A 21,291-nucleotide genomic window follows, 5' to 3' on the forward strand; every position below is an offset into this window, starting at 1 on the left:
CGTCCCTGTGTCCATGAGGAGGACCGTTATCCTCCCTTTCTCCTCCCTCCTCATACCCTCTGCTACGGAAACGCAAGTGGCTGCTGCGGCAATTAGTGAACCACGCCTGTCGGGCTCTAATTTCTCTGAATTGTGCTCCTTTATATACAACCCCCCTCCGCAGCTGAAGAAGCTTGTCTCCAGTGGCTGCAGGTCTACTCGTCCAGAAAACGCGCTATTACAGGCTACTTGTTCAATTACTCTAACCTCGCGAGAGCTTCCAGTGAGACCCCTTCGGGGCTGTTTTGGACTGGCAGGGAATTAGAAGCTCAGTCCGTCACACTGGCCGGTAATAAGCCCAGCGACAGCCATGGATCCCTTCAGGTTCTGTTTGATGTTATCCTTCTATATGAAGTTTGGAAGTTCTGTCTTCTCAAGTAATGCGCCTCAAACTCCTGCGCCTATCCCTAATGGTAAGGCATCATCTTTTTTTTTTTTTTTTGCGCCTGTTCTAACTTTAAAATGAGTGAATGTGTGACTACCGCTCACTGTGAAGGGAACTTCTGGGCTTCCGCCACAAAAAATGATGTCACTGCAGCCTATGAGACCGTGCAGGGTGCATTCACGTGTGGGAATGTCATCGTGTTTGCGGCGAACATATGCGTACAGCGTGAAATTGATTGTGCGGTTTCTCGCAGTCTTGTCTTGTTGGCGCAGCTTTTATGTTACATATGAGAGGCAGTAAAAGTTTTAGTGCCAGAAGCGCTAATTGGTGAGGAGGGTCTTTGAACCTTTTCTGTAAATACCGCAGCGGGTAGATGTTGGACATGATATAGGCTACCAAACCGTAAAAAGTAAAAACCAAAAACAAATAACGTTTATAACTCATTTAGAATGTAATTGGGAACCAGAGATGTGCTTGTAAGTTTGTTTATGGGCATCTGAGAAGAGCAGTTCCTCTTTGAACGTATAGGCTGTTAAACCGCTATGTCTAACTTTTATTGACCTCGATATCCTTTCCATGTTGGCAGATTGTTTCTGGCTGTTTGTACCAAATTACGCTCAAATCCAGACAGACGTTCACACAGAGGTCTTGTAAAATATGTGGATGTTTAAATGTTTATCTTTAGTCTGGAAATTGGAAGATACATTTCTTTATAGGCCTGTAAGAAAAAAAAGAAAAAAAAAAACACTGGAAGAATCTCTCCACTAGAAACAAAAACATTAGTTTCCATCACACTTTTAGTCAGATTGCTTTTTTACATTCAATCTAAATTTGAATGTAAAACAATGTACTGGAATCTGTGATCCACTTCTGGTCTCAGATCTTGTAGAACCCTGCTCAGAATTTGATAGAGCCTGAATCACCCTCACCCACAAAGGATATTTCTTTCAGATTGTTTGAGTATTATTGCTATGTTGTGCTATGTTTACAATCTCTAAATACATCTTTTACTACACAGCCTACAACTAAATTAAGGGCTAATTTGGATTTTTTTAGATGAGTTTGTGTGAATATATATCAAGAGTAGTTCCTTATCTTTGATACATGTATTTATGAAACTATCTAATATTGGACAATATTGAATAAATAAAATAAGTACTGGAAGCCTTTGAAGCCTAAGATGTTGTCAGATAGTTGCACTATTTTTGCAGATTTTAGTTATTTACAATGCGTGAAACCTGGAGTGATCATATTCTTTACATTCAACGCAGCATTAATGGAGATACAATATTCACACGTTCTTAAAAGACTACAGTTATTAAAATTAAAATTACACTGGGTGAGCCTGATGGTTGTATCAGCCCATAAGAATCATTTCTGTGAAAAATCAAGTATTAGCACTCCAGAAACCAGCATGCAGGCCTTGCTGGTTTCTGCTTGCCGCTACTTATTTCTCTTATGCCTTGGACTGACACTGTGCGGTACAGTGGGTTGAGGAAATGACTTTTGTGAACTCACCTCCAGGACACCCAGGACGCTGTGGTTCAAATTCCCAGAGCACTTTCAACACATGTTTGGTTTGCATTTACATTTTTTTTAAAGAGGACTAATTTCTTGGTTAAAAGGACTCTATAGGATCCTAACTATAAGGTAAACACTTCACTGTAGGTTCCACATACAACTGACAAAAACTAACTTTGAACTGAGTAAGATTTACCTTTGGTAGGGAATGTTTTGTGAGTGGAACATAATGTGAAACTAATCATACTGGACAGGCTTCCTGCTGCATTAGTTGAAACAGAAATAAGAAAAAAAAGGAATAGGCTTATTTCACAGCAAAGATGTGAGTTTTCATTGTGAGAATCTAAAACTCACCACATTCTCACAGCTTTCCCCATCTCCTTCCTGAGAGTATCCTTCTGTGGCCAGAGCTCAGATACAGACTGTGATTCAACAGTGAAAGGGAGCAGTGGAAGAAGCAGGAATGCAGAGCTCTCCATTTCTCAACAGCTTGCACCTGGCTGGTCACTAGGAACAGTGGACATTGCTGTTGGTGTGGTCAGTTTTGGAAAGTTACAAAAATTGGGCCACGCAGACAGCCCCTGTCCAGCCACCTGAAAGGACCCTTTCACTTATGTTTGACTGTTTGAACAGAAATTCTAACAAAGTAGTGAATTTAACATGTAGGTCTTGGTGTAAGAAGCGCTGCAAAGTTTTGTGCCTTGCTCTGATTCTGAATACTTTGTATTGTAGTATCAGAGCAAATATTTTAGTACTTTTTAGGGTATTTAGAAAGCTGCATCTTTAATGTTTTCTGAGTCCTTGATTTGTTCTGCCCTAATGTTAAGTTACCAAATCATGTGTGTTGTATATCAGCATACTATTCCCATTGCTTAACATCCATCCTCATTATGCATACAAAATACCCATGAACTTATTATTTCTTTTCAAATGTGTGTAAACTGGATGTATTTGAAGGAGTGATATCCTAGCTATGGAGTATTCAAATTTAAATTATGATGTGTTTTAATTTTTTATGCAAAAAAAAAGTAATCTAAAAGTAACTTTCTCCATTCCATGCATGCAAAGTGGTAGATTTACTGTGCATAGGATAGCTTTACAGAGTGGAAAGTAAAGAACACGTCACTGATTTCACTCCACCACTGCCACTGTCATCAGACCAAACACATACAACATGACAGACCTCCACCAGAAACCAATGGCAGCAAGATGGAAATAAACATTAGTTGTTAATATCAGCCTGGTTTTATCTATTGTACCGATATGTTTATTTTAAAAAAAAAAAAAGACTAATACCAGTCAATATTGATATTGCCAATATATTCTATATTCTGACAGAAATGCATTCCAGAAAAAGATTTTGAATAGGAGTCAAAGTTTAAAAGGTTATAAAGTAAAATTAAAATGCATTTAAAAAATACACAACTAGTTCAAGTGTTATGCAATGCAATCAGAGTTAATACAAACAAAAATACAGTTAAACACAAAAAAAGACATAGATGTCGCGCAAGCCCCAGAGACCTATATGGTAACATTTATTTTGGAACACTTAAGGAATACTTAGGTGAGGCCTGGTAAACGCCATCATTCATTATCTAGTAAAGTGCCTCTCTTTTACATAGTAAAAGCAACTCTAGATTATACCTTACGCAGACATCTCTGACGCGACAGCAAGGAGATCTTTATAGAAAAGTAAAGGAAACTCCACCTATGGTTGTCCATGCCATTCTGTAAAGCAACACTATGTTGCCTGTAATGCCAGTCTAACAAACTAACAAACTCTGCTGGCAGGCAGGGTCTATAATCATCCCGTAAGACATTGTCACTATATCACCACAAGGTTGGGTCCATGCCTTCTTTCAGCCAAACATGTGTTGAGCTGTTTGTTTTTAACTTAGAGTGTCTGAGGTAAAGCACTATAAAAACTACTGAGTTACACATAACATATTAATATGTACTTCAAAGACAGACTTATGACTTTTTTTAGTTTTCTTGAGGAAATATCAATAATCGATTGTTTCTTCACTCATTTAATCAATCAATGCCAATAAGATATTAAATATTTGATATAATAGAATATAATGCCAGTTATGCCATCTTGGTTTTTTTGCAATGCAGTTCGGTTAGCCTGACAAACTGAAAATTTTTAACTAGTCTCAGTGTCAAGCTTACATTAGGGTTATGTTATTGGGAGACAACAATTCTTGTTGGCTTTGCAAATATTTACTTTAGACTGCTGATACCTGAAATAAATATTCCAGATTATTAGGATTTATGCTCTTTGAAGTTTTTATTAGTAATAGTTCAGTTGCCTGTAGTCAAAAGACGTTAGTTTCTAGAAAAGTGAGAAATCCTGAGAGTGATCGAAGGCCTATATGAAACAATAATTGTGTGTTAAACCTAAACACTGGTTGTTTCAACCTTGGTGGCAACATCTGCCATCAACCATATTGCATTGCCTATGGTTGATGGCAATGCCAATAGTTTTTGCAGAATTGTTGCATTTTAGTCAATTATTAATCGCCTATTGAGGGTCACCCTGCAGCGTTTCCATGAGATTTAATTACAAATCTGGACTGGGCAACAAAACCTTCATTTTGTTTGTTAAGCTATTTAGAAGTGTGTATTTTGGGTATATTTTTCACCTGTTGAGTAACCCAAAAGCCTTTGAGGAAGGAATTTATGTCCAAATCATGAAATGGCTGCAACCTTATTTCACTACACGTATAATGCTCCTTTTCTTAAATGCTGTACCAGTTTTAAGTTAGATGTAATCTCATTGACTGCACCTTCCAAAAAGTTAGTTTTTTGTTCAACAGAAGACTAACTTATCAGAAAATGTTCTGAGAATATTTTCTCTGAAGTTTTTGGGAGGTCTGTCGCAATCATTTTGGGCATAGTAAGACAGACAGACATTTGTGTTATTTTTGGTCATCAGTGGTTTTTCAGGATTTTACCATTGATGCTATTTTTGTCGTTCTATTTCTTATTTTCCAATAATCACTGCTGTCCTTTACTGAGCCAATAGAAGTCAGTAAATCTTTAGATTAAATTTAGTTTGGGGTTCTTTTATGACCTCCTGGATGACTTGTAGGTACACTAGTAATTTTCATTGGCCACTTTTTGAAAGGTTTGTCTTTGTTCCATGTTTTCTCTATTTGTAGACAAAAATAGCTCACACTGTGGTCTACTAGAGTTGCCAATCTTCAGAAAGATTTGGTTTTATCCTCAGACTGATAGACGTCAGTGACTTTGTTTCTGATCTGTTCTCAAGGTTTTCGTTTTTCTTTTCAGATTGGGTTATGGTGTGTTACTTTTCAATATCTCTATTCCTGTTAGTGAGTTGTTTAAAGGGATTGTTTTTAATTCTACATCTTAGGCAGTAGTCAGGTCAGTGTGTGTGTCATTTGAAATTGAATAAAAAACCAAAAATTTAACCAAACCAAAACCACAGCTACATTTCTTAAAGCTGCAGTCTTAGTTCTGCTCACAACCTTCTTGCTGCTTTCTGCTACCCTACAGTTGGTTCTACACAATAGAGCCTGTCATGAATGCCTAGGATAGACAGCATGGCCACCACAATAGTTGCTTATTTCACAAATAAAATGAAATTGGAGTATATCAGGTGCAGTTTTAGGACCTTGCCCACAGAAATGAACACTCCCACAGACTTTATTTATGACTTGTGAACAGTTGCTAAATTTTGTAGTTTGGTAAATCTGCCTCATAATGTGCAGTGTTAATTTATCAGTGAGGAATATCTCAGTAATAGGAAACTTAATGGTCTAAAGAAAATGGCCATCATAACTCCTGGCACACCACCTGAAGCAAACATCCAAGCTGCTTTTGTAGAATTCTGAGCTATTCTTGACACATTATTTTCTCTGACGAGACACAAATTGTTTTTGGCGAAATATCCTAAGGCTAAAGTGCCTGTGGTTTCACACATGTCATTGAAAGTATTATTATTTTTTCTGTGGGTTCAGAGTGTACCCATAATATCATAAAAATTTTGTATTTTGTACAAAATAGGGCCACATTAAAATATTATAAATAGAATGTTTTTATGTTTTTCCCTTTTTTTTCTTATTTGACTAAATTATTGCAATGTGCCAAACTCACTTCCAAATACCCTAATCTGACTTCTTTGAGGTTTTTGTCCATCTTGCAAAGTTCTCTTAATATTTTGCACAAATATGCTTATTCTCTTTTTTTCTCTTTTAGCTAAAAACATAAACAATTACTGATGAATTATCTACCTCAGGAGATGGCGCAATCTCCTGAGATTAGGAAAAGTTTCCATGTTCTGATTTGTGTTTTGAAGAAATACAAACACAAATACAAAAGAGGACACTGATGATCTGACTTACATTGATCATTCTGAAATGACTTGTATTCCCCATGAACTGAGCGTTTTAGTGACTGTTGGAGTGAAAACCTTCTTTTGTTTGCTTAGAGTCAATGCCAAAACTAGAGCAGCAGTTTGCACTCAGAAACCTTAACAAATAAATTCTGTTACTCTTTTATGTAAGCTTGGGATATTCTCACTCGATGCTTTCCCTTTTGAAAAGAAACATATACCTTAGCTATTCTCTGGTGAGTAAATCAGAGCTTCTGCTCACTGAAGTGTGAAAGTTTAACCAAACATCTCAGCCACTCATGGGCCACAAAAACTGTGCAAAGGAAAGACTGCTTAGAGTCAATGCCTTTCTTGGTGAAGAAATTCAGTAGCACCATTTGCTTTACATTCCTCTCCTCCTGGGCTGTTCAAACAGCACTGTCAGGAGAAAATGCTGTTTATACTGACTGGACACTCATCCTCTAAAATACCAAGTTCATAAAAAGCTCCCTTGTTTGCTGATGATATATGGATCTCAACTCTGCATTAACATTTGTCAGTCTATGACAAAAACGAAAAAAAAAAAAAAACACTTCAAAGGGTTGAACATTTTGCAGAAGATGAGATTTAAGTTGAAAAATCTTACATAATTTGATTTGATAAACTTTCTTTGTCTGTTTCTAAGCAAAAACAGTGAAGCATTATAATATATCTCTACATAGTTATTCAAATACTTAAGTAGGACTTAAAAACTGGCGTGGAAAACATTGTCTTCATAGTTATTTTTTGAATAAAAGTGATGTATTTGTTGATTTTTTTTTTTTTTTTTTTTGTCATACATTAGAAACATTTGACCATGGGTGTAGATTTAACTGTTAGGGGAAGTGGAGGCCTGTAATTGATGAATTCCATCAATTTCCATTGTTTCCATTGAATGTAACTGTTTTACACGTGTATAAAACAGCACCTACTGTTTCACACACATGTAGGAAAATGTGTTTCCTAAGAGACATTATCTCCTTTCTTTCCTAAGGAAGAAATAAGTCTTCCTTTCCTAAGAGAAGGAAGACTTCACAAATCTAAGAGTGAAGTCTTCCTTCACTCTTAGAAGGAGTGAAGGAAGGGAAAGCATGTTGCTCACAATAGGTTACATTTTCTTCCATGTAGTAAAACCAATGGCCTTCGGCTCTGCCTTTTTTGGGATAATGTATTGAAATACTTGGACAGAAAGTAACAATTATCATCTTGTGCCTGACAAAAGGTTAGGCACAAGATGATCAGGCATAACATTGTAACTAAAGACAGGTGAAGTGAATAACAAATCATCTATTAATTATACTATCTGGTAAAAAGTGGAATATATCATGCTGCAAGTGAACATTTTCTTCTTAAAGTTTATGTGCTTTAAGCAGGAAGAAAATATTCAGCTGTAAAGATTTTAGAGTTCCACAAATCTTTACACTTTTCATATTGGGATGGACCAAACATCTATGGACTATACAGGATAATAAAGTTAAATCTAAAGAGGTTCAACCTCAACTTGCAAAAAAAATTCTGCCACTGACATCATGGTGCCATAAAATGCACCCTACATTCAGAGTTCTAGAAAAGTCCATTCCTTGAAGGGTTAACACGAGTGTGGGATCAAAAGAGAACCAGCACACTATTAGTCAGGTGGTCATATTGCAATGCCTCATCAGTGTAAAATGCATTATTATAGTTTGTTGTGTTAAGTTAGTGAGATGAGGGTTGCACTTGCTCTTTAGCTACGATAATGCTCAAAATGCCATTTGAATTAGCTCTGTTAAACCCCTTTCAAAGACACAGGGGAATTCTCTAACAGACTGGATTCATAACCAATTTAATGTGGCATTGACTAATAAATGATTTACAAGTGTTAGATGTAGCCATGGTGTCTATTAAATAAAGGTCAGATTTGCTTTTCATTTTCAAGTAGTCTTATAAAACTGTTTTAATGGGCCAATAAGTTTTTGTTGCCATCTCTGAAGACTAGCACACGTTTTGCAGACTTCTACTGTCTGCCAGTAGCAAATTAGACTTCTCCCTTCATGTAGTAATAACATCTGATGAACAAGATGTATAGGTGTTGGGAATTTCCTCAACGTGTCTCCTCAAACAAACACAGCATATTTGATTCAAGGTTTGGAGGCTATTCAAAAAAAACTCTTCCTCTTTCTAGTGTTACATTAGACTACTGGTGAAAGTGTGTGTTTGTTTAACCCTTCCTTAAACCTCAAACTTCAGCACTCAAGGCAACTGGAAATGTCCCTGAGGTTTCTGGGAACCTCTCTATCCCAAGAGCAAAGAGATAATTGAGTCTGTGTTTGAAAATATGCCACTGTTTTTAAATGAAATTAAAATTACAAGAGTCATTCCTAAATCAAGACATAGGTTCAGACTGCTAAACCAAAGGATCAACAGTATGTTGACATAGGTTTGAGGTTTACAAGGGACATGCTTCATAGGACAGCAGAGGGAATCTCAATACTTATATTTAAGCTTAGGAAAATAAATATTTGCGGATATGTTTCAACTCCAGCCAATTTTTGTTACAACTTTATATGATGTAGTTTCCCTATGTAGGGACATATCCCTTCATCCCTATAATTTAGCTGCCAAAAAATATGTGATGAATTTTAACTAAAGTTGTGTCCATTTCAGAAAAGCTGGTGGTATTAACTGTGGCAACTAAGGAAACAGATGGCTTCCAGCGCTTTATGCAGTCTGCCAATTATTTCAACTACACTGTGAAGGTAAGAGCATCCCATTTACTAAATCCATGCCCAAACATTCGTATTGTTTGTAATTATACAGAACTAACACACACTCAGCAGGAAAATGCTTTCCACACACAGTTGCCAGAATCAATTGAGCCTGTGAAAGAAAACAAAGATGCGCAGCAAGCTGCGAAAAACTTCCATCCCAAAGGGAAACTCCACGATGCAGCTCCATAATTGACTTTTGTGGTTAAAAAAAAAAAACAACTTTTTTGTTTGTGCTTAGTTTGGAGGTTGGTGGTGACATGCCTGCACTGCTAACCTCATATGCCCCTATATGCAGTTATTTTACAGTAGTTTGATTATAAAACTATTCTCAAATGTTCAGTAATCAGGTTACAGAACCAGTAGATTAGGGGTGTAATGTATACACTGACATGTTTTAAAAGCTCTATTTTTTTTTTACATCACAAAAACATGGTATTTTAAGAGGTGTGGGTAGATTTTTATATCCACTGTTCATCAGCACAAACACACATACACTAAATCTTCCCATTAAAGAATGTACATGGATATTTTTGTTTTCTGGTAACATTTATAAATAGAAATTAGTGAGATGTTCCGTCCAGCTCTCTTAAGTATGACATAAAAACATGGGGCCAACTCCTCCAGAGATTTAGGAGACTTATGGTTGCTTAGATATTGTTGTAAATGGACATTTTCACAGCCAAACTTTATTTGCTCAGCAAGTTCATAGTTTAGACATTTTGTCTGTCTTTTTGTCTGCATCAGGTCTTGGGAATGGGAGAGACATGGAAAGGTGGTGATGTTGGTCGTTCTATTGGTGGAGGGCAAAAAGTCAGACTACTGAAGGAGGCCATGGAGAATCTGGCTGCTCAGGAAGATCTTGTCATTTTGTTTGTGGATAGGTATGTTACGAGCCAAACTAATGTAAATTCATCTATATTTTGCATCAGTCTTTTTATTGTAACATATGACATACTTGGTTTTGAGTTTGTTTTGTTTCTTTACAAGCATTAGTTTGATTTACCTTTCATTTGATCTACACTTAACTTCCAACCAGAAAAGGGAACCTAAGCACTTTTTCCAGCATGGTGTAAATGCTAACCACCATGTGCTGTAATAACAGATTTGAAAGCCAGAATTTCTTAGTGAAAGGTGTTTTGGTTGAAGCATAAACACCAATCAAACATTCAAAAACAGGCATTATTATATGTGAGGAGAACAATTCTCAAATACAGGTAGCTAAACTGTAAACTTTTAACCCTAATGGAAAATACTTCCATGGGTAAAGATAAATACTTTGCGCAAGTCTTTATCTTTAAATCGAGCAAAACATATTTACAGTGACGTCTTAAATCTATAATTTTAGTCATAATTGCAGCTCATTGCACCTTGAAGCAGGTTGTTAGAAAGTAATTTTCTCTCTTTTAAAAGAAGCAGTAGTGGTCTAAATAACTACTTGGAAATGACAGAGGATCACAAGTAACTCAATGTGTTTTATATTTGAAATCCTCCTGGCCCACCAGGAGTGTACGGGTAGGTACTGACTAAGACTACCCATCACCCTCAACATGCCACCACAAAGTATTGGCATCATCCTTTGGGAGTGCTTTTGTAGAACTGCCTTCCCATAAACTCTGGTCAGGGTGTCCTGGATCTTTTTTAGGCAGATATTGCACTGCCCCTCTGCCATAATAAATAAACAGCTCAATGTTTTGCATTGCTGGTCCCCTTGCTGCTGGGTAACTCATCACTCAATTCAGTGTAAAAGTAATTTAACATATCCTTGTCAATCATATGATATTATCTAGCCTTTTTAGTTCCATTACTAATGCTCTGAGGTTTTGGTAAACACTACAAACAGCCTGGAAAGCAATACAATAAAATGCATATAAATGGAAATAGGAGATTTCCAAGACGCATTTGTCTTGAATTTATTTCCGTGTAATTCTCAGACACAATCTTGAATGGTTTTATGGTGAGCAGGCCTATGTTAACAGGATAAGTACGTGATTTATGATTTAACAAGTCACAAGGGATCTTTCTATGAACATGTGTCTGCCAGATGTTAGCAAAACTTTTCAACTTCCTCGCCTACGTCAGGCTTCCTCTTGTGGCTCAACCTTTACTTTTCCTGCCATCTCTATAAATGGCCATATAATGCACTATTTTTAGACATTTTAGAAGCTGTATATGTTTTCATACTTTCAAGCTTTCAAACTTGTGGTGTCAAACAAGCAGAATAAGCTCCCATTAATCGATGTTAAAGAGACAGTGACTCTTATGAAATTATCATAATTTTGCTCTGAAGGCCAACTGCACACTCCAAACCAATAAAAACACCAAATAAATTAAATTACTGATACTTTAAGATCAGCCCTTTGGACAATTATGTTGTTTTGTGTGTGTTAATGTCTGGAAAAATAAACCCCATTAGAAACCATGGCACTGCACAGGCTCTCATGAAATTTAGTCTTAACAAACACAAAGACTGCTTTCTTTACATTCAGATTTCTATTAGTCCAAGTCAAATGAACCTATACTATGTATCAAACGCAGTGAAATATGTTGAAGACAAAACTGCTCCTCCAGGATAAATAAAAGACTAACGATCGGTTACATTTTATCTTCTTTCCTTCCCCCTAAGTTATGATCTTATCTTTGCTGGAGGGCCAGAGGAGATTCTCAGGAAGTTCCAACAAGCCAATCACAAAGTGCTGTTTGCTGCGGAGGGACAGATATGGCCAGATAAGCGGCTAGCTGAGAAGTACCCGTTAGTCCGAAGTGGCAAGCGCTACCTCAACTCTGGCGGTAGGTTCTAAAAGTTCAGTTTGTCTTTAAGGACTGAAGTGTTTTTATTGTTGTTTTAAGCCTGATCCTTCCAGTTCACACTGTAAAACTCACCCACAAAAACAATCTAACGTTGCACCTAAAATATGTTCATTGACTAGCACAAAAGTAAGACAACCACATTTCTCAAACTTCTATTTTTCTATTTTTTTTAATTGTTGTATTGTTTTAAAGAACATTAGCAGATGTGTAAAAATGTGTAATAATATTAGTAAAAGTTGTCAATCAAATATGTATCTTGAATCATGCACTGAATTCTTTCTACCAGATATTTTTAACACATAAATAGCTTTTCACAACATACACTACACCAAATAAAAGTTTTTCTATGCACCACTGACATACCAGATATTTTAAAACTGAATTTTGCTGAAATGGAAACTTGGGGATACATGCATCTTCACAATTGCCAGGTTGGTTAGGACAGCTAACATTGGCTACTTAACATTTTACAATAAATCACCATTTGAAATTTATTTTAAATTTCTAATAAGATATTTTTGCATGGTTTTAGCATTGGCTTGAAGATGTGATGCAAAAAAACCTAATGGAACCTGTAAGGGGGCAAACAGTGTCTCAGCACTTTACCTGAAGGCATGATCTAGAAAAATGCAAGAAACACAGGAATCACTGCTTGTTTATGTAGCCATTTAAACTGTCTGTCTCAGCTTATAACAGTCTTTTACACACTAATATAGATGTATTTCTATAGTATAAATACAGGGATTTCACACAGAGCTTTAAATATGTGGGTTTCCATTATATTATGTCTTTAGGGTACAATAACTCCTAAAGACTATACTGAGTGCTGAGACTATACAGTGTCTCAGCACTTTACCTGAAGGCATGATCTAGAAAAATGCAAGAAACACAGGAATCACTGCTTGTTTATGTAGCCATTTAAACTGTCTGTCTCAGCTTATAACAGTCTTTTACACACTAATATAGATGTATTTCTATAGTATAAATACAGGGATTTCACACAGAGCTTTAAATATGTGGGTTTCCATTATATTATGTCTTTAGGGTACAATAACTCCTAAACCACCCCTAACTTGATACCTGTATTTAACCACACTTTACACTATGTCTAACGCTTGCGGAAGATTTTATTGCAGCATACTCTATGCATGTGTAGAAATTTGAAGTAATGCTGGATTACACAAGTTGAAGCCACTTAGTCATCCCAGTTCTCTGGGTGTAACACATTCCATCATTAGCTGTTCAACTCTGAAGACTTGCAGACCATTCTGGAATTCAGTGGGCTAAGCACAGTGTTCTAGTATTTGGTGGAAAGAGTGCTGCAGCACAAACAAAGAATAGCAATAAGCATGTGTTAGTTTTAAAATAGGATCCTTATTGCTAATTCCTGGTGTAAAATTTTTGTATATTTTCCAAGTAAACTTGGATTATGAAGTATTTCCTGTCTATGGTGAGCAGAATGTGGCAGGAGGAAATTTGGCCAAAGTTTAACCTTATGCTTAGACATCTTTTTTTAGCCGTTATCCTCCCAGTGGTCAATTAGACATAATTACAGTTACATGTCGGGGTGTTTTCCGAAAGTAATTGCAAATGGTGCATCTTATAGACTTAAAAATTCTACGTAGGTAGAACATTTTGCAACAAAGCAAAAGCTTATTTATGGTTAACCTAAACCCCATCTTTCCAATTCTTTGGAGCATTGAACTGCTCCTTTCCCTGTGGTCATCAATTTGGTGCGACCTCCCATAGTGGAGCCTAACTGTCTCAGACTGATCAGAGACTGCTTTTTGCGTTCATTGTCATTGACTTGACATGTGGATTTGTCTTGGGCCCCTGAGTGTGCCACAGTTTGCATGAAATTGCAGGTTTTGTTTGTGTTCCTACAGCTACCGCCCAAGTGACCAGTGAGGAAAGTTTTATAGCATTTGGACGTGCACAGTTATGTCACTGAGAGTGTAGTCTTCTGGGGATGGAGCTGAGATGGAGAGATTCCTTATTGGTGTTAAACTGAATATTTAAACAAAGGAATAAGAAGGTCACTTAATTTTGCTCCTCGATATAAAACAAAGTTTTGTCAGACAAAATGTTTTCCAGTGCCAGGTCTCAATTTTATATACGGTTCTTTCAATTTTTTCAGTTTAGTCTAGCACTTTTGGGATTTACTGTGAATGCTCAGGAAGGTTGCAAACTGCAACGTGTACACCACACTACTTGGAACATTCCACTACAACATAAAAGCACTGAAATCAGGGCACCAACATAGATCCGGATTTGAGTGCCTTGAGCTGCTCTAATGCAAAGTATTACCAAGGCATTCAAAAATATCTTAATAACCATCCCAAAATCTGTAATCTTGTCTGGGGATTCCAGGATAAAGCTAATTAATGATAGAAAATTTGAATTGGGGTAAATTCAGCATTAAACATCTATTACCATGTTCAATTAAATCCTGAAGTTTCATGCTACATTGTTTAAGTCTTTTTAGTGTTTTGCAGCGGGAATATTTTACAGGGATCAGGGAATCATTGTGTCTTTTTCGATCTAAAGGATAGAAAGACTAAGGCAGAATGTTCACTTCACTTTCCCAGGATCTGTAAAATGAACCACATGCCAACAATATAATCTGCATAAAATTGATGATTTTACTTTGAACTTTCTTCCCTCGTTCCTACCATTTATATTATGTCATGTCTGTCCATTGACTTGTTTACAGTGTCTGAGGTTTTTTTCCAATGATGGGATATAAAACGACACACACCAGCAACATAGCTAAACCCTGCAATCTGTTACTGTGGTTGCTGTCCTTGAGCGACAGAGTGAGAGAATAAAAAGGAACTGAAGTTATAGAGGAGTGTACCATGAGAATGTACATTTAGAGTTTAAGTATGTAATGTGAGATGGTCACAACAAATAGATTGCAGCTTTTTGTAAACCACTTTTACTTTCTGTGGAAAAGAAAATGTCCCTGCCCTGTGTTTATGTGTGCCTCAGATAATTGCCAAAAATCACACTTTGTTTAAGGCGTCATGGCTTCCTCGCATGAAGTTGGAGGCTGTTAAGCCAGCCAGCCACCCAGCAGCCTGCCAGTTGTGTAAACATCTCTCACCATATCATTTACACATTGGTATGAATTTCACACTATTCATTTATTTGCAGGTATAATTGGCTATGCCCCATATGTAAACAAAATAGTTTCACAGTGGGATCTCCACGACAATGATGACGACCAGCTCTTTTACACAAAGATTTACCTGGATCCATTGAAACGAGTAGGTTGATGTTTTTCTTTGTATTGACATTTTTCAAAAGAAATGTTTTGGACTGCCTAGTACATTTTTATGTTCACATCTTACAGGAATCTCTTAACATGACTCTGGACCACAAATGCCAGATTTTCCAGAATCTGAATGGGGCTGTTGGTAAGTAATTATTAGTATTTATTGAGTGAGTGAGAAGACTTAGTTCTTTCTGAACTAACTTGGTATTGACATTGTGTGGCATATGTCAGGTTTTCAAACTTGACCTTGAAATCTGGTGTTTATGATTTTTGGCAGATGAGGTGCTTCTTAAGTTTGGAACTGACAGAGTGCGAGTAAGAAACACAGCGTACAATTCTTTGCCTGTTGTCGTCCATGGAAATGGAAACACTAAAGTGAGTATGAAGCTCTGCTCTTTGGTACAATTGGGAATGGGCTTGCAAAGAGTGGCAATCTCTTTAAGAATATTTTAATTTCTAAGCGACCCCCAAAAATAAGCAAAATATGTATCATTATCTAACTTTTTTTTTTTTAACAGGCAGATAAAAAAGCAACAATTATTCCTACTGCCACTCAGATTATCTATATCACATAGTTATTTTATAATAATGTAAGATGTTATTTTATAAAAAATAACACATATAACATTTATTGTTTTTTGTTTTTTTCTTGTTACCCATCTGCTCAAGCAAACATTTTGAATTGCAACCTGGTAAAGTTTGTTTGAACTTTAAGGTAATTGTGTTGATTAAACAAGACATGCATGCATATTTTTATCCTTTGTTTTTTTTATGAAGTAACGTGAGTTTAACTTCTTGCTTTTAACTGTGTAATTACTTAAGCTGTCTGAATGAAGAATGAAGATGTTTGAAAAACATGTTTTAAAACCACATCAAAGTTTAAGGTGCCTTAGTAGCCATACTTCCTTTTTAATGACTCAAACTCTTGTTAGATACATTTTACTATCTAAAAAACAAAATGTTAGTTTTTCACATAGTTATGCTGTTTCATCCTAAACCAGTATTTACTTTTACCATGCTGGAATGTAAGCTGTTTTTTTGTTTGTTTGCTTGTTCCTTTGTGAAATTATGCACTACTATGTATAGCGAGTGCACTTTTAACAGTGCTTTATTTCACCTTGATGTAGTTATGACTCAGTGGAAGGAGTAGTTACCCTGCAATTGTAAAGTTATGAGTTTAATTCCAGCTCCCTCTCTGCCAAATGTTGGTTTGCCATTGGGCAAGCCTCTTCGCACCAAGTTGCCCATTTGTGTTTGTGCATGTTAGCTAGTTTGACTCAGTGAATATGGTATTTGTGCTAAAGTATTTTGGTCAACGTGAAGCTATCAGTATTCAATCTATCTGTTTACCATTTGTAGTAGGTTGGGTGCACATAACTAACTGAGGCAATACTGACAAAATATGGTAATTATGAATGGATAATATGAAAGGAAATAAGTACAATGAAATACTTAATGTAGGAAAATAAGGTTCAAACCAGTCTCTCAGAATTTTCTGAGAGAAATATTCTCTCAGATATTTTTTGAGAGAATATTTTGTCTTTCTTAAAAGTGAGGGAAAAGTTTAGCTGCTTTCATTCACCCACCTGTGCAGCAACAAGTTGGGGAGGAGCAGCACTACATTACACTATGCTCCATTGGACCTGTAAATATTCCAGTCTCTCTGGCAGCTTACTGTAAGGATTGTAAAACCATAGGAACAGTATAATGAGAACTTTTGGTGGTTTTGAAACCACAACTTTTTAAAATTTGGTATACCTTGATGTTAGATGGATTTCTTTTTACCCTAGTCCTTTATGTCTTTCTCAGTAACCACTCATCATGACTAGCGTATTTCACTTGATACATTGCCCCACTTTGGGTGAAAAAAAAATGCAGTATATTGGATACTTGCCAGATGACCCTGACCATAGTGTGCTCCTCATCCATGTCAAGGTTGCTTGCTAATGCTTCTGACCATGTGTTTCTCATTTGCTCAATGCCATCATTCAGTTATCAGTCCAAGAGAGTCAGTAAGTCAACAGGATGTCTGTAAGATAATGCTCCAATTTTACAGAAGTTTATTCTGATATTTCCCGTCCTTTAACTCATCACAATCTTTTCCCACTAACAACCACACGAGCTTTGAACGAAACCCACCAATTTATTGAGTCATTTTTCCCAAAACGTCATACCAGCTGGAGTTAAAGCGCTTAATGGTAGAGCACTAAATACATGCCTTTCTAGGACTGGACAGTTGAATAACTGGCATATAGTTAAATATTACCTCATGTTTAATCATCTGCAGCTCATTCTGGTTGCAGGAAGATTGTATTTCTACTTTAGCATGGGTAAATTAGCAAAGTAAATTAGATACTCTTACACAACATAAGATAAATAGATACTTAAGATGAACATAAATCTTAAGATAAATATTCCTTGGCAGCAGTGGATGAGGTGGGAATATTTAGGAAATAAAAAAAATGTTAATATGATACCACTTGAAAGGGTTATGCGGTGGTCAGAATTTGAAAGACTTTTTTTTTATTAATATTGATGGTGACTTAATTTCATTTTCTGTATATATGTTTCATTTCAAAAATGTTTTGCTTTGGATTTCTTTAATTGAAATGAAAAACTGGATTTTTTTTCTTATTTTACAAGACTGACATAGAGGAGAATCAGATGAAAAATAATACATTATTAACATGGCAATTATACAAGAAAATCAATCAAATGTTAATTGAGATGAAAAAATAACATGAGCTAGTCATGTATATTTGGCACCAATATTTCAAATGTTGTATTCCAGTGACTTTTATTACATAATATAGATTTGTCCATTGCATCAATTACTGAACATTCTCTGATTTCTTAACCAATCATTTTGTTTCATCACTAATTTTGACCACTTTTGCAGAATAGAAGTCTAGAATAGAAAAAAAAAGTAAACATTATACACTGTCTTTGTTCTTTCCACAGATGTACTTGAACTACCTGGGGAACTATGTCCCCAACGCATGGAATTATGAACAAGGGTGCAGCCACTGTGATGATGATCTTCTGGATTTGTCTCAGTTACATGTAAGTGATTCACATTTAGCACTTTTCCATCTGTTTGTAATACTTGTTCTTTCTTAAACTGCAGCCATGGAAATTTTTTTTGACCTAACTTTTAGTGAAGTAAGGAAAAGATGAAACTGTTTCTTGTATTTCCAGTACGAGCTGTCTAGCTACGGGTAACCGTCTAGACAGACGAAGTGAGCTCGGTTTGTCTTCTTTCAACAGATAAGTGAGGCTGTCCTTCTTTCCTGCAATAATAGCCTTATGCTTTTTGGACATTTTTAAGGCACACAAACGTGATGTGATCTACTTAGGAGAAAAGGGAAGCATTGCATGGCTGTGGTGCAGGATATGGTTTCTGAGGTTTTGAGAAGTGATCATTTAAAGGGGAGTCACTGTTGACCAGCCTGCCTTTTAGTGGGCTCCGCAATCCGGCTTTTTTCCACAATAGTGAGTTATAGCGGTCATGCTGAAAATTTGTCAGTCTATGCTGCAGTTGGGCAAGACTGGCAGGCTTTCGGAAATGTCTCAGGCGGCGTGCTTCAATCTGCGAAGAATGTTATAGAATTTGTCACGGAGCTTGGACTCTATCACCAATTTTATTTATTTATTTTTTTTGCTTTGTTCATTTTTGAAAGTTTTTCTTTACATTTTAATGACATGAGGAGTTTGTGTTAAAAAAAAAAAAATTGACCATTCTCATTTCAAACTTCAATGTTGCTTTAAAGATTTTCTGTGAGGTCCAATGGATAATTGTATTTAATTATAAGTAAATTTATACATGTCTTGCATTTGTATTCAGGACACTTTACTCTGATACCCTTGCAAAATATTTCACTTCTACCAATTACCTTGGAGACTACAATTGTGTATTCTAGTCTCAGTGTAAATGCAGCTTTTCTATAAAGGCCTCATGGGTTTATTAGAATACAGTAGAAAAATATGTAGAATACAGGAAAAGGTCCAGGAGAAAGTTGTGGGAATTTTGAACCCTGATTTAGATTTAGACAATGGAACTAAGGGCGTAAAATAAGAAAAATGTGTCTTTTCTCAGCGAATTCTGCACATGCTGACTATGAGTTTCATGTCACCACAAACTCACCAAGACATGGTCATCTTCCTTTAATGACAAGACTTGACACTTGGGTGAATGTTCACTTTCCAGCAGAATTGTGGCTCTTACCATGCAAACAATTAAATTGTGTGGACCTAAACATAGTCATGACTTAAGAACTCTTGACCAAAATCCAGAACGGCGTGTGTAAAACTTGAAAACAGATGCTCAAAGTTGCTTATGGTCACTGACACTGAGGTTATTTGCAAGGAAAATTGAAGATTTTAATCTCTGGATGTACAGCATTGCAGCTCTAAAAACTAATTGGCACGAGACGGTTGAATGCAACATTCAGATTTGAGAAAAAAAAGGAAACATTTATAATATCCTATCCTCTTTACAAGTACGCACTGCTTTTCTTGTTTTGTTTGTTTGTTTTTTTTTTTTTTTTTTTCTTTACGTAAAATACCAATAAAATAGACTGGAGTTTGCAGTTACCATGTTACAAATGTGAGAATGTCCAATGGCTATAAATATTTTGTAAGGTGTTTTAAACTTTTAAAACTACATTAACACTAACTGAAGCACATAAAAAGCATCCAGCTGACCTTTCACAAAGAAAACTAAAATGTTTGCTGAAGTAAAATAGTTTGAGAAGACATATCATTCCACTGTGTCTCTTTGTTTGTTTGGGACAGAGACGACCAGGATATCGGGTCATGTGGGAACAGTGTTCCCACTGTGACCAGGCCTTTCTACTCGGGTGAACTCAGTCCACAGGCAGTCCTGTCTGGCTTTCATGAACGTTAACTTTGAACCTTTGGCCCTGCAAAGACACTGGAAGTCGTGGCCTGCCAAAGACTAGTAGCGTGCCATCCAGATAAGCCCAATTTGTGTGTCTGCTTCATGTTGAACCTCATTGTAAATGCCCCAGTTTGTCAATGTGACCTTTTCTTCTTTATTGGTCCACCCTGTCTACAGTCCTGGTGTAACAATTTAAGCTTGTGTTGGCTTGATGTTTGAGGTTTCTTTTCTGTGCCTGAAATACAGTCATTGCGGAACGTGCAAATTAGATGGTTCGGCTAAGAAGGCATTTTATCCCTGGCCCAGACCTTTTGCTGTGAACTGGTCAAGATGATCACAAGTCCAGACTGGCCTGTGTGGGCTAAGCAGAGTATCATGGGAAAGTCTTTCCTCATCTCTGTGTCCTCCTTTATTCCCATCTATGTATAGCATTTCCACAGTGTCATTTTCTGAGTCTTTTATGTGCCTTCAATCATCACTTGGGCTTGAGTGTAGCAGAAAAGCATGCAATGCAAAGAATAGCACTAAGTATTGTTGAAGACATCTGCAGAGTCAAAATTTTTATACATCTATATGTTTGAAGCAAACTGTAAATATTCTTGATTTATTTGAAACAGTGTTGTTTCACTGTGATTAGTTGTTTAAAATAGAAATGATTTATCTTTCATTTTATCCAAACAGGAATATCCAGATGTGCTGGTCGGAGTGTTCATTGAACAGCCAACTCCATTCCTACCTGAATTCTTCCAGCGACTGCTCACTCTAGACTATCCAAAAGATAAACTGAAGCTCTTTGTTCATAACAACGTGAGTGTGTGCAGCTGCTTTCTGGGTTTTCTTTTTCTAGATCACTGCAATTCAAATCCCCCCCCAATAATCTGTTAATATTGGCTCCCTGCCCAGGAGGTTTATCACGAGAAGCACATTCAGAGGTTCTGGGAGGAGAATAGGGATGTGTTCAAGAGCTTCAAAGTTGTGGGACCAGAGGAAAATTTGAGTCAAGGAGAAGCCAGGAACATGGGAATGTATGTACGCTTGTTATAAATGAAATATCTTACAGAATTTTGTGTTTGATAAACAAAACAAGATTGAGTTAACGAGTTCATAATGTGCTTGCTCTGAAAAATCTTTTGTATTTAAGCCGCTGATGCTCCAATCTGTCCTGCCATCGCAAGGTTTTCTTCAAGAACTGTAATTAAAGACAGCATTTTTTTGTACACGAAAAAGTCAGTTATG

The 21,291-nt window shown here is 36.5% G+C and overlaps 1 protein-coding gene across 2 annotated transcripts in view; it reads left to right on the forward strand.

The window, feature by feature from the left end:
* Positions 1–6: 6 nt before the first annotated feature.
* The window catches only part of plod2 (procollagen-lysine, 2-oxoglutarate 5-dioxygenase 2), a 30,409-nt gene continuing 9,124 nt past the window's right edge, over positions 7–21,291 (forward strand). For both annotated transcript variants that reach the window (XM_055037165.1, XM_055037166.1), the window contains exons 1-10: positions 7–452; positions 8,967–9,058; positions 9,815–9,951; positions 11,694–11,857; positions 15,035–15,147; positions 15,234–15,297; positions 15,433–15,530; positions 18,117–18,218; positions 20,737–20,862; positions 20,959–21,080. In XM_055037165.1, coding sequence (XP_054893140.1) covers positions 350–452; positions 8,967–9,058; positions 9,815–9,951; positions 11,694–11,857; positions 15,035–15,147; positions 15,234–15,297; positions 15,433–15,530; positions 18,117–18,218; positions 20,737–20,862; positions 20,959–21,080 — 1,121 coding nt within the window. In that variant the 5' untranslated portion in view covers positions 7–349. The remainder of the gene's footprint in view (positions 453–8,966; positions 9,059–9,814; positions 9,952–11,693; positions 11,858–15,034; positions 15,148–15,233; positions 15,298–15,432; positions 15,531–18,116; positions 18,219–20,736; positions 20,863–20,958; positions 21,081–21,291) is intronic.

This window comes from Poeciliopsis prolifica, unplaced genomic scaffold (genome assembly GCF_027474105.1).
Source record: "Poeciliopsis prolifica strain line A6 unplaced genomic scaffold, Auburn_PproV2 SCAFFOLD012, whole genome shotgun sequence".
In the NCBI taxonomy this organism is placed as follows: Eukaryota; Metazoa; Chordata; class Actinopteri; order Cyprinodontiformes; family Poeciliidae; genus Poeciliopsis; species Poeciliopsis prolifica.